This window comes from Cinclus cinclus, chromosome 1, assembly GCF_963662255.1.
Source record: "Cinclus cinclus chromosome 1, bCinCin1.1, whole genome shotgun sequence".
NCBI classification, from domain to species: Eukaryota; Metazoa; Chordata; class Aves; order Passeriformes; family Cinclidae; genus Cinclus; species Cinclus cinclus.
The window spans coordinates 134,391,970-134,406,486 of NC_085046.1; the positions used below are offsets into that span (position 1 = coordinate 134,391,970).

Below are 14,517 nucleotides of genomic sequence, written 5' to 3' on the forward strand. Positions count from 1 at the left end.
TTACTTAATGCTAATTAAAAAGAATCATGATGAATGGAGGATTAGTTCTTATGCCAGATTGGGGATTATTAGTCTTTAAAAGAAGTACCTTAGAAAGGTTCACTCCTTAATAAATTTGTCCTGAAGTAGCTTAGTCCATATGATACTGATTCTTTACATATTTCTTTAAGATACATGTATCTTTCCATTAAGAATTATGGATTTACAGAATTAGCCAATAACCATTCTAGTGTTTTGCTTTAAACTCTGGAAAATTGAGGGGGGAAATCTGTGTCATAGTATCTGCATGGTCAAATGCTGCAGATCTTGTTACAGCACTGGAGGTTTTGCCTTTTCCTTTTTAGTTAAGGTAGAAGGAGAAAGAAGACAGAGTTGATTTTTGTATGAGGCTTGTTCTAGAAAGTCTTACTGTTGTGATGTGAAGAACTGAAAGGTACCCCTTGAATGTTGTTTTTAAAATCTTTATCAGTGTAATTGTTTGTGACTATTTCAGTAGGCTTCTTAGACTTCAAAATAATTTCAAGTCCCTGTATTTCAAAATAATTTTCAAGAATATTCTTGGTGGACTTGAAATTAATAATTGAACAGATTTGTACTCTGCATTTTGCAGTTTTTGCAATAGGTCCCTAAAAATGAGTTTGTATTTTGAGATGTGAGGTTTTTGGTAAAGAGGGCCCTTAACATAATAAAACATGAAATTGACTGGTTTTATCATCTGGTTGTAAGGCAGGTAATAAATTGGTAATATTATATAAATGCTAGGTAAAGCTTCTGTATAATTGGTGTGAGTCTGAGTTTGCTTAAAAAATAACTGTTTTTGTATACTAAAGTGGTTATTAGTGTTGGCAGAGGTTCTGTGCAGTAAAGCATTTTGTTCAATTTGTACGGAAATAAAGAAAAAAATTGATGCTATGCGTGTAAATTTTCATTAGTTATGCTGTTGTCCTGAGGATGCTCAGGAAACTGTGTGACCCCCAGCTCACAGAGCAGCACTTAAGCTGACACACAGTGAGTTCAGGGGCAATATAAATGAGAACAAGAATTAGAAGTTTGCAGCACACAAGCTGGCCCATGTTTTGGTTGTAATGCAGGCCTTTTTGTATGTACTTTTCTTAACATACTAACTATTGGAATTATTGATGTCTTTTTTTTTAATTTAAAAACTGACAGACTTTATGATTCAAAGAAAAACTAGGAATAGGAAGTTAGGAGAGTAGTTTGTGAATACCATTAAAAGCAATAGTAGTTTGTTTTCATGGCTTTTATTTTTTCACCTGTCATACCACTCCTATGAATCACAGATCTACCAAATACTTCAGTGCATATCTCTTGGCTTTATGATTTTATTCATGTGATGGAAAAAAATAGAATTTGCTTTAAAAAAACCTCTGCATCCTCACTGAATTATTTCCAGTGGTTTTAAAAAGACTTCCAGAAATTTTGTGCTACTAGACAACATTTTGTTCTTCCTCAGGATGTCAGTGCTGTTTTGAGTGGCTGAGCCTCTCTTTTGTAAACTTGGAGTTCTCTGTAAATAAACTTATCTCCTAGCCTTTTGAGGGTGAAGAGAGTGCAAATTCCAAGCCCAGATGCTGCTATATTTTAGGAGATGAGGAAGGTAGATAAAAAAGGGAAGTTTAAATGTTGTAAAAGTGTAATTTTAAAGAAATTTCTTGGGATTTGGTGCAGCAGGGAGATTCTGTCAAATGTTTATGTAGCTAAATTCCTAAGTGCTACCACCAGAATATGTTAATTATGTCTAATGCTTTTGTCCTTGTTATTTGATTGCATTTTATTATATACTTGCTATAGATAAACATCAGCTTATATTTGTGACTAGAAATAGTTGTAGCTTTTCATAAATTAATGTCTTGAGGATGTTGTGATTTATGTTACTTCGGAGTGCTGTGGTTAAAAAATAAAGCAGCTATGGAAAAAAAAAAAATCTATTTCCATACTCTTGGAGGACTGACTTGGATGCAATTGAAGGAGTTGCATTAGAAACGGAGAGTGACTTATGTAGACTGTTCCTGTTTACCATTGCAAATCAAGTTGTCCTATGCATTGTTTGATTTTATATAGTTAATAGATTATTTTAGTTCTCAAGGGTTTACTTTAACCAAGCTCTTGATTTCTTTAAATTTTGAATATAACCCAGTTGTTAATCCAAGAGCTACATTTAAAAAGCTACAATTTTAAAGTTGATAGTCTGTTACCTGCAAAAACCCTTCTGTTTTCCTAGGCTGTAATTGGTTGATGCATTCCTTTGGCTGTGCAGGCTGTTATCCCCACTTTCCCTCTTTTCCTGTTTCAGGCTCAGTGGGCAGGTCACTGGGCTGTGTATAATGTCAGCTTTGGGTAGTGGGTTAACACTGTCCTGTGTTCCCACCAAAGAAGGGGGTGACCTGCTTTACAAATGCTTTGAGAACTCCATAAAATGTGGCAGCAGACAATGGTTTTGGTTGAGGTTTTTTTGGTTGTTTTTTGTGGTTTTGTTTGTTATAGCAGCATGATAAGCATGTGGGATTATTCTTTTTTAATTTAAAGAGAATAAGTTTAATTATGCTGTTGTCTTTATTTTTTAAAAAGCAAAAATAAAATGGAGAGTGTGTTATTGTTACAGTGATAAATGTGTCAGCAGTTTAAATTTCCAGTTATGGCTTTTAGCCAGATGTCTCCCACTAAAAGTAGAATGATGTATATAACTTCACAGGTTGCAGTTTGACAAAGAAGCTGTGGAAACCACACGGCTTGTGTTCTAGTTTGGCCCCTGATGAGTCTTCTCTCTGACTTTGTCTTACATTTAATCAGAAGGGTGAAATATTTTTTCCTCACTTGAGTTGTTTTCACTGAATTTCCATTGAATATGTGTTTGTAGGGGACATAATGGGGATGAATAGAAAGAAAAGAGTGAACGTAATGTCAAAAGCATTTCTAGCTTTTCTGTTTTGGTGCATGAACTAATGTACCACTCTTGTTTTGGAAGCAATTGATTTGTTCAAATGGATTGAAGGATAAAAAATTATTTAGGAGAGTAGTTATGTTTAAAATGTAAATATACAGGAACTCTTGCAGGGTATATGTGAGTGAACTAAGGGTACATCATGAATACATTTATTTCAGAGCCATCTGAAATGCAAGGACTGAAATTGTTTAAGATTTTGTTGTTGTCCTGTCAAGGCTTCTGAAAGGTGATACCCAACTCTTATAAACTCTTAATAAGATATGAAATAGGATGAGAGCTATGAAGGCGATAAACAGTGGGACTTAATTACCAGAGAAGTGTGCTTTTATATTTTTGTCATTAATATTATCTCCTGGAGAAGTGACATACAAGAGAGTGTGTGTACCTGTAGACATCACGGACTGACTGTTGTCTCCCATCTGACCACAGTGGTTGTGTCACCCAAGAGCAGAGGGATTAGAGGCAAGGAAGTAAGCTGATAGCATTCCTTTTTTGAGTTATGTTATGCTGGAATTGTATTTTCCTTCCATTCTGTCAGATTTCTGCTCTGATGACTTTCAGGCTGGCTGAGATGTGCGTTTTGCTCCCAGCTGAGAAGATTCCTTTGTTTTGAATCACACCTCAAGTGTATGTTGGTGTTCAGCTGGTTTGAGCCTGGTGCTGATAACACCAAGGTCACAGGTTCAATCTCTTGTTTGAACCATTCTTCTAAGAGTTGGACTAGATGAGATCCTTGTGGGTCCCTTCCAGCTCAGAATAATCTGTAAGACTGACCACACCTACAGGCCTGAAAACTGTAACCAGCATAATTCAGAAGCTGGAAGATTGGATTAAAGTACAGAATAATCAGATATTAAAATCCTCTATATCTTTCCTCCTTTTGGTCTCTGACAACTTTTATGGACTTCAAAATTTAAATAACTTTTAATTGTTGCAACTCGTTTTTATATTGTTTAAATTGAAATGTATTTTCTACCCACATATCAAAGTACTGCTCAGTTTTTGCCATTAAAATGGCTGTTCTGTATTCCCTTTACATTGCAGAGCCAACTTTGTACTCCAAGAATGATGAGAGACTTGTTTAGGAAATTGGTGTGTATTTAGCATTAGTTAAAGGTGCCGTTCAGCACTCCAACAAGAATATTTTATAATGGCTGAAAGCCATACTTATACAGATTCAACCAAGATACATCTGTGGGATTCTGTAGGACCATTTCTCTTCTACAGTCATGGATCTTGTGAATGACAAGGTGGGGGTCGTTGGAATGGCTGAAGATTAGCATCCCCTGCTGTTTTGTAATTATCAGAATCTGGACAGTCATTTATTTGAATGAAATAATGCATACAGCTTGTGCCTCCAAAGAAAAGCATACATAATGTGATTGTAAGAAGAGGTTTTGAGTCTCTCGATGGGATGTCATAGGGTATGTTTATAAACTTCAACCTAGCAGTGTCTCTGCAGTGGAATTCCACTGGTATTGAGATAATAATTTGCACAGTCAAATTGCTTTCCTTACAAAAACCCAGGGAATTATGAGGCCTAATCCTTTATTAATGTCAACCCATAGGCAGCAAGAAAGCGTAAGATTGCCATTCGAAAAGCCCAGGGGAAAAATCTCGAGGCCATCCGAGAGCTGAATGAGTATCTGGAACAGTGAGTGTCTTGCAAGAATACGGATTGTGTTTTGCTATTCTGATAAATCTTTTTAATTAAAGTGGAATTTGCATTTCATTTACGCTTTTGCTTCAGTGCTAGTCATTTTCAGAATCCCTTGCACATTCTTTCTTTTTTTCTTTTTCCCTCTCTTGTATTCTCTATACAGATTTGTTGGTGACCAAGAAGCTTGGCATGAACTTGCAGAACTTTACATCAATGAACATGAGTAAGTTGTTTGCCAAGTCCACATAAAAACTGTTAATTTGAAACCCACTCTGTGTAAGTCAAAACCTTACAGATTTTTTTTAAGGACTAGTGTTACAAAGTATGCTGTCTCATTTCCAATATACTAGGCCTCAATTGGAAATAATTACCAAGCTTATTTGTCTACCAAATACCTTAAGAAGGCATTTTTTTTTAAATAAAAATAGTTTATTTAATTACCTGTATGTTTCAGTAATTTTTAAAAATCTGATTTTAAAAAGAAGTGGTTTGAGTGCAGCAGAGAGCAGCACTTATTTCCCATCACTTTTCATTCAAGTTACGTATTTTACTTGTTAGAGATGTTAAATTCTTCACTTCTAAAATCAATTGATCACAGCAACCAATATTCCAATTTTCTTCTAGCCTACCTCTCCCAGAACTTTTAGTAACCTTTAAAAAAAAACCCCACAAAGCAAAACATGGATCCAAAGTTGGAGGCATCTGGTCGCCGGGGTACAAAAGCCAATGCGATCAAGAATGCTGAATGTTGTAGGAACTTGCTTATTGGATATTTAATGTTTTTGTTAGCTTTTTTTATTGCTGTAGTGACAGGAGGAAATCCCAGTGTGAGAGGATTAGCTCAAAGCCTTAGTGCAGGTTTTCTAATATCACAGCATTAATTCAAACCTCCACCCAAAGGCGTATCTTTTTTTCCCCCTCTTTCTTTGGTTCTTCAGCCCAGCCTGAATTATATCACATTGTTTCCTTCTTTCCTTTTCAGAGGGTAGTAAAAAAATCAAATTGTCAAGGAAGAAATAGCCATTCTCACTGTGATGAAAAAAATTATTCCCCAGTCACCTCTACTTGCACCTCATTCTCAAAGAAAATAGTCATTAAACTCTTTTAAATGATGACTTCAGGAATAAACTAGAATTTTGATACCTGGACTTCCATTTGTTTGAGGAAATCTACCAGCCACTTTTCCAAGAAAACGGCTACTTAAAAAAAAATTGGCTAGAAAGATATTTAAGCTTGTCAAATCTGTCAGTACAGAAGTGAATGATAGAGTGATGCAAACATACGTATTCCATTATTGAGTTGGAGCTTTTTTGCTATAGTATTTATTATGAAATTGTGCAGTAAAAACCAAGAAAAAAATTGCTTTAGCTTGTATTTGTTTTGGTCTGTAAATCAAATAAAAAGCAATATGTAGAACTACAGTTCATGGAAAGAATTCACTGTCCTCACTCTACTTCCATGAGCATCATTATCATTATTTTGATAATAGGGAAAAATTGGGCTCTTGGCTAAAAGGAACTAAAAGTTAAGTTTTAAAAGAGAAGGCAATGCATCAGCTTATATGTTTTTTTCAGGGTCACAAGTCACAGAGCTTGTGAAATCACCATGCTCTTGTTGTTCATAAACACACGTACAAGGTTTGCATGGTTCTCAGTTCTCTCCTGTTCTGCGATGAGGACTCTGGCTTCTGCTTTTGGGGAATGAGGTGGCTGCCCTTTTATCTCCAGATTAATAAATGATGTAGATACATGGCTATCATAACATGCTCTGGAGAAAACCAAAACATCTTTATTTTAGGATACAAGATTTTGCAGATAATTTGGTTTAATACGGTCTCATAATTGCTAAATTGCTTTTACTGCGATATTAAATATCTACCCACACTGTCATTATAAGCCTTGTATCTCAGAACTTTGGAATCATATCACATAAACTGTGCAATAGTGCTATCACATATCTCTAGACAATGCGAATTCTGCAGACAATTCTATTATTTGAAAGACTACCAAGCTAAGATTCTTCTCAATAAACCTGTATTTTGAGGTTGACTTCTTAATTGTTTCTGAAAGCTTTCACTAAAAATCTCAAGGACTAGCCTTTTCAAATGGCCCATTTGCAGAGGTCTGATGCTGTTTTCATACACTGACTCAAACTGTTTGAATTTTAGAACTGTTCTTATTGTGTTGTTTTGGGATTTTTTTTAATCTCAGTTCTGTGGTTGACTGTTGGCAGGTAAAGTTAATTGACTGTAAATGGTGTGATCAGTATCTATGTTTATGAATCCTCAGGTAGCTGAATTTTCTTAGGAAAAAAATAATTATTTTGTCATCTCAGTTCAGTGTCTTACAGTACCTAATAATGCTTTCTACTCATCATTCTTTCTGATACAAAATGGCACCTATTAATAAGAGATTAGTAAATTAAAGGCTTTTCATGAGCTATTCCATTTGTACCTAGACCATTATATTTCGTGTATTTTTCCCCATCTATGATGTAAAAATGGTAACTTGGTTCTAAACACTGTTTTAAAATGAAATGTTTTTATTAATTGTGAATGTGATTTTATGGGGGGAAGGTAAGACTTTAATTGTGCTGTAAAAATACTGAAGCAAAGAGCTGTGTACTCATGTTTCATTTTATCACTGTTTTCTGTATTCCTCAGCTATGCAAAGGCTGCCTTCTGCTTAGAGGAGCTTATGATGACTAATCCACACAACCACTTATATTGTCAACAATATGCTGAAGTAGGTATTTCAGAAAAATCAATTATGTTTGATTACATTTTCTGTTTTATGTTACAGAAGTGGTGAAAATGGTTTCTTTAATTTTTCCCTAGGAGATTTAAAAGAGTTCACAGAGAATGCTAACATCTCATAGAACTGAACATGTTCTGAAAACTGTGTTTTCTTACTTAGTGACTCAGTCACAGTGTGATTAAGCTAAATATAAGAGTTAGGGCAGGAATTATTGAAGATAAAAGCTAATTTTAAATGAACTCTTCTTGTGGAAGTTTTTATGCACTTTTCAAATTAAGTGCATGAGAAGTTAAACTTTTCTACAGCAATGCTGCCTAGAAGGTTATGATATATTGCCTGTTACTATGGACTCAGATCTTGGAATCCACATACCAAGTTCTGCCTGAAGGAGCACAAGTGGAAGAGAGGTAAAAAATAGAGGTGAAATTAGAAGTTTTAGCTCAAGGTGTTAGCCATTTGAATTCATCTTGTTTTTACAGATTTTTTTTTTCAGATTATTATTTTTTTTCCTAAATTATACTGTTAACTGCTTAGAATGGGTTAAATATGTTTAGTTAACGTAGATAAAATTGGACTGACATTAAAACTTGAAAGTCTAAGTAGGTTTCTCATAGAAAGACTTTGAAGCATATCTTCTAGTATTTATGCCTCTTTTTGTTGATCTAATATCTGGAAAAATAAATAGGAAAACAAAGGAGTAATCCTCTAAACTTCGTGTGCTATTTTGAATACATAATGATAGGCATTGTGTTGTTTTGTGAATTGTTTTCAGCATGCCGTGGGAGCATGGTGTCACTATGGATTCTTAGTAGTCAGAATTTAAAGTTTATTCTACTTTTCATAAGAGACAATCCCAAGGTTTGAAGTATTTATAGGTGAAAAATAATCACTTTTTAATCTTGCAGCAATGCATTAATTCAATTAATCCTGGGCTTTTTCTCTTCTATAGTTAAATATTTTTAAATGTATATATTGTGAAGAACTTGTATTTCTCCCGGGCCAGTATTTGGCTTTTGATAAGACTTGCCTGATTTGAAATGTCATATGAAACAAACTTGGAGTGAATTTTTGTAATATCTTTACTTCAGAGTGAATGCTTGAGGTATGAATGACATGCAAGTTTCAGGAGCTTACCATTTTTACAGGTTAAATACACTCAGGGGGGGCTTGAAAACCTTGAGCTGTCAAGAAAGTATTTTGCACAAGCACTGAAGCTTAACAACAGAAATATGAGAGCTCTATTTGGACTTTACATGGTAAGCATGATTGTATATTTTCCATTTTATCATTCTGAATAAGTTTATGCATATATATTATCCTTTACCCTTTGCTGTTTCGTTTTTTCCCCCTGATTTTTAGCCTAATAGCTCAGATTATTAACACTGTTTTAAAACTATGGAGCATTTTACCTGCATTTGGAGCATGGGTGATTTTGTGCTGGTAACTGCTCCTTACTGAAGTGCTCTGAACCTTTAAGTCTTGCCTGTATTTTCAAAAGAGTTATAGTTACTGGCACAGAAGGGTAACTTCTTGAAAAAGGATTTAAAGACATGCTCCTCTCTAGAGGATGATGAACTGCTGAAAAAGACCAGCACAGTAGCAGTGATTCCTTTCATAGTGGATTTATTTATATAGGTAAAAAACTCTTTGGTTCTTAAGTAATATTTTTTATCCTTTCAGGTGAGGGTGGGCATATTTTATGTAGAGTCTTATCTGCTTTTAAAATGTGTTTTCTGATGCTGCAGGGAAAAGTGTCATGTTTTTAATGGCACTTTGGGCATACAATTGATGTATTTTATATTGTTTATGATAACAAATTGAACGTGGAAAGCTAATTCATGACTCTCACTTTAGGAAAAGCAAATTGGATTAACTGATCATGTCCAGGTTTGGTTCTTAACAGAACTGAACTGAAGTCTAATGTAGCTTTAAATAGAACAGTAGTTTAAAAAGTCTAGCTAATTCTAATGCCAGTAACTTTTAAAATTTTTTTGTCTTTTTCCACTATCGCTGTGCATGAAGCTTGGACAGTAAGGACGCTGAATGTTCTCAGCTTATTTCATGAGCATAAACTTTGAAATTACACTGGGTTTTGTTTTTATTTTATTGTGTTCCTAGTCTGCCAGTCATATTGCTTCCAATCCAAAAGCAAGTGCAAAAATGAAAAAAGATAATATGAAGTATGCCAGCTGGGCAGCAAACCAAATAAACAGAGCCTACCAGGTTAGTACTTGATTGCTTTGTGATACTCTTAACATTCTCTAAAGTTCTTTTCTGCACTTCAATCAGCTGCTGTTCAAGAGGTTAAATATAACATGTAAATCAGCATAATCTACTTGGATTTTTTATATTCTGTTTCTGTTTGATTTCCTGGAAAGCTTAATTAATATAAGGTTGATATTTTACAGTTATTAATTATTATAATTTAGTTATTAGCTTAAAACAGATTTTTTGCTACTAACATTAACTGAATGTACATTATTGTAATATTGACCTTCAAGACTTGGTTCTACAGCTATTTTGGTAAAACTTGGTATAACTTAATTCTTACAGTGACTTTGTTATTCCTTTTTTTTTTTAACTAGAAAACAAATGGAAATTCTAGGATTTTTGTTGTCCTTGAGTTTACTCTAACTCAAAATCATATTTAATTGCCTTACTATTTGTGACTGAAGTTGGTTTTGTGTAGTTTTGCAGAAAAGTGCTCATTGATTTGTGAAAACATAGACTTTGTAGGCCATAATTAAAGCATGCTGAAGTCATTGGGAGTCTTTTCAACTTTCTGAAAAATATTTCCTATTGTATTATAAGCCTCTATTTCTTTCTATAACTATGAATGAAAACATGTTTTGGCTCATAGGCTCTGCTCTCTGTGTATCCCAAATATATTATGTCTATTTGAGTCCCTTACAGCTATTCTTAATGATCTGCCAATCAAAGTTTATATATAAGTGATCCTGGACATCAACATCATACTGTCTGATTCTCCCCACAACTTATTTTTTTTTTTTAATGAAAAGCATTGATATTAAATGTAAAGACTTTGTATACATGTAACACTTCTTTTTCTCTGCAATATTTCAGTATTGTAACCCAATATTTAATTTTTTTCTTGTTGCTACAATTTCACAGTTAATATTACCAAATGGCCTTTTTACAAGCACCATCTATTATGGAATTCAAATTTGATTTTCCTTTTACAGCCAGTGCAGTTTGTTAATACATACTGCATTTCAGTTTCTTGCCAAGCATGAAGGTCCTTGTGGCTGATGTGTTTTTGATATATTCCAACTTAGAGGTATTTTCCATTTCTCCTAATTGGCCCTGTAACTTCAGACTGTACAGTGAAGAGCATTGTATCCCTGGGGATATAATGAAGCATTTTATAGTTATGTGCCTATTGCTCTGCTGCTCTTTAAATTGCTCTGCTTTTCATTAATAAACCATTTACCTGATCATGATGGTAAGGTGTGTATGAGTTAACTACTTTGTCTGATGTTTCATGAATAACCAAGGCTTCTTTTGACTTGAAGTATGCCTGACATTTCTGTAAGTGCAGCTCAGATGGAAAACTCAAGTATTGCAGGATTCAAACCAAACAAAAAACCAAATAAAACCACAAAAACCAGCAACAACAAAATACCCAGCAACAACAAAAACAACCCAAAGAAACAAAAAAAATGCTAACACAAATCCAACCAAAACAACCAAACACACAAAATAAGTCAAAGAATGGAATACACCACGGAGTCATAATTGACAGAACAAAATGAGTTTTAAAAGACGTGTGAATTTTTAGTAAAAAACAGTATCTCATGTTTTACATCTTAGAAAAAATACGTGCTTAGATTAGAGCGGATTTGCACGTTTTAGGTAAATATTGTGACTGGAGATCAAAGTACTGGTAGAGACTTGTTAGCACTTGTAGGTAACAGCCCTTTCCAGGGTGCATCAGTGTGCAAATTTAAAACCAGTGTTGGTTGTGGAATGGCCTAGAAGACCTGGGCATAGGCATCTCCTGGTTCTAGCTATAATGGATGTTTAATTATGACAGTTTCAAGTTAACTGATTCACATACAGATAGCACACCTGGTTTTTTGTTTATTTGGGTTTTTTTGGTGTGTTTTTTTGTTTTTGTTTTCTTCTTTTCACATGGCTTTCCATTAACATCATAATGTCTCTAATAAAACTTGAATTCTATTGGGAGTGGTGTGGTACTGGGGACATTTTTAAGTGTGGGGGGGTTTAGAGGTTTGGGGGGTTGTTGATTTTTTTTTTCTTTTAGTTTGAAATTTTTATTACTGTTTCTGTGGAGTTCTTTTGGATCCTACATTAAGCATTTTTGGTTGATGCTTACCAGAACAGGCCGTGTTAACATAACTAACATACATAGATGATATAGTTACAGAGATAGAGATGTAGATACATAGATAGCCTACTTTAGCTGCTCTTGTTAGCCGTTTGGGATATAAAGTGAAGAACACTGCATGATTAGAATCTCATGGAATTTCAGCTCTTGAGAAAATGAATGTGCTCAAGCTCAAGCCAGGATCTGACAAGTAAATGGGGTGAATATCCCCATTCTTCTTCCCAGAAGAACCACAAGAAGCTCTAGTGAGTGCAGCTGGGCAGAACATCCGCAGTCCAACCCTCCTGACTTTGTTACAGGGTTTCAGAAGCATTTGGCTACTCCAGCCTCTGTGTCAGAGGCTCAGAACATCCAGCAGCTGCAGCAAGTGGTGTTAGATGATGCACTAGGTGGCAGTTTCCCCTATGACTCAATGTTGATTTGTTGTTCCCTTGGTGAGCTGAGCAGTTGGAAATTGTCACCATTTGGACCTGCGGATGAAACCTTGGTCGCTTGTGCCAGGGGAAGCCCTTACAGTGTTCCTGACTTAGTGGGAGGGGATGTCTAGACAGGTTTTAAGCTGGATATTTTTATGATCTCTAAATCCTTCCCACTTTCCATGCATTACCCACCTGTAAAGTGAAGTAAGAACCTTAAAAGCTTGTTGGGTTTCATATTGGCTTGTTTTATTGGTTGGACATTCTTATACTGCTAAATGAAATTTTTCTGGTGGTCACATTCTAGAGAGCAAGGTGAATTTAGAATCCTGATTTGGATGTCTATACAAATTTTATTAATTTGTGACTTTAAATTACAAGTAATTAGTGCAGAATGTTACTTTTGAGCAATTGTCTTGCAGTGAGATCTTTCCAGTTTGGATTTGAACTTGAATTGCCAACAGTTTGCTCAGTAATTTTGAATAACTACCTTTATTTTTTCAAATGACTGGCTATACTTGCTTTTTAATTATTTAATTATTTTAAAATTTATTTTATATGCAATTTACTTGAAATATTTTTATTGGTCCCCTTCTTTCGATCTATTCTGTCATTCAAGCAGTGTGCTTTGGCACTTGATTTTTGCTTTTCCTGTGTATTCCTTTGTGAAATCAGAGGAACTTCTTCATTTATTGTCATTTAAAGAAAGCAGCGTTTGAGTATAGAAATAGACTCTTATTTCAATGTTGGTGAAAACAGGAAAACTTGTGATAAAGAACAGTTTAAAAAATTTCTAAAATGCACAGATATTTGACACTTCAGCTAGTTAATATACTTATATTAATTATGTAACCATCTATGCTGATTAGGACTTCTCATCTGTGTCTAATCTAGGAGAAATATAAACTTCTTCAGGAAGACAGAAAGGTTTTATAGCTAGGGCTGCTGTATGGAGTTGGAATTCCTGGCTGCTATCGCATCCTCTGAAGAAAAAACAAAAAAAAAAAGTAATTGTGCTCCAAGCTTCTTAAATTTAATTGACCGGGTGGAAAAAAGACCCAAATAAAATTTAATTTTAGTCTTTTATTTCAGAAGTTAGTGAAGTAATCCTTATTCAAAGAATTAGTTTTAAGTTTGTTATTACTATTATAAGCTTACTTTTGCCTTATGGCTGGCAAACTGGTTCATTCCATATGTGCAGATCCTGAGCATTACTTCTGTCTGTTCTAACTGAGGACATGAGTCACAGTTAACTTTAACACCAAAACAAAATAAGGCTACCTGGTGCTCTTCAATTAGGTAATTGGTTTAGCATGCTTTCTGGTAGAAGCATTTCAGCAGAGGCAGGCAAGTTTGATTAATGCTCACAAAAATCTTTAATGTGATCCTACTCATAGTAATTTTCCAGATACATGCTTCTTGGGTACATTGCTAAACTCTTCTGTGTTAGCAATCTACATGTTATTTATGGCTGGAGAGAGGTGATTTTGTTACTAACCATTTGGGAAACAGAAAATTAAATCATGATTTAAGAAATGGATTCCAGCTCAATCAGTCAAATTGCTGTGTAATGGCTAAATAGACAAAATAATTGTTCGTCAGGGCAAATTTGAAGTGATTAGATTTCCAAGTGTGCTTCTGGATGTTATGACGCAGAGTTTGGTTTTATTTGTTCAGCTTAAACTACATGTCAGTATCATGAAGGCAACTGCTCTTGAAATTAGCAAGTAGCATTTTTTTAAACTAATGTCTTATGTCAATTTTGGTTCCAGTGTCCATGACCAGAATAAGTAAAATTTTTCTTATTTTGAAGCTTTTCTCTGCGTGCTTTGCCAAGAGTGCTTTTTGACCACAGTATGTTTAGGCTTCTGTGCTTTTTATTGAAATTTCTGAATGCTTTGAGTTTGAAACAATTTTTCACTTGAAACTTTTGATTTGTGTTTTTTAAACTTGCTTGTTTTGTGAAAGGATTTGGTCTGTTTAATGCGTACAAAGAGAGGATATTTTATTCAGTCAGATATAAGCAAAAGTTGCTGCTTTCTCCTTGGAGTGTGTTAAGAAATCTTCCTCTGAAGTTGACTTTTACATGTCACTATGGAAACTGCACAACCTCAAGCATGGGTTTAATGTACTACTAGAATCAAAACTGGGTACACCAGTTAATCACCTGGAAATATAAAACATGAAAATATGGTGGTTTCAGTACATCTCTAAGCTGTAAAGTGTTGTCACAGTAACAAAATTTCTTCTAATTGTTTGATTTGAAATAGCTTATCATTCACTATGCCAAAATTATTTATTTTAAAAATTCAGTGCTGGTTGGGAATCGCAATGCTAGATTGTAGCCTGGG

At 34.6% G+C, this 14,517-nt stretch overlaps 1 protein-coding gene across 2 annotated transcripts in view; it reads left to right on the forward strand.

Annotated features, from left to right (window-relative positions):
- Nucleotides 1-14,517, forward strand: part of EMC2 (ER membrane protein complex subunit 2) — a 36,598-nt gene that overhangs the window by 20,767 nt on the left and 1,314 nt on the right. For both annotated transcript variants that reach the window (XM_062503435.1, XM_062503444.1), the window contains 5 exons: nucleotides 4,534-4,619; nucleotides 4,789-4,848; nucleotides 7,288-7,369; nucleotides 8,527-8,637; nucleotides 9,500-9,604. In XM_062503435.1, coding sequence (XP_062359419.1) covers nucleotides 4,534-4,619; nucleotides 4,789-4,848; nucleotides 7,288-7,369; nucleotides 8,527-8,637; nucleotides 9,500-9,604 — 444 coding nt within the window. The remainder of the gene's footprint in view (nucleotides 1-4,533; nucleotides 4,620-4,788; nucleotides 4,849-7,287; nucleotides 7,370-8,526; nucleotides 8,638-9,499; nucleotides 9,605-14,517) is intronic.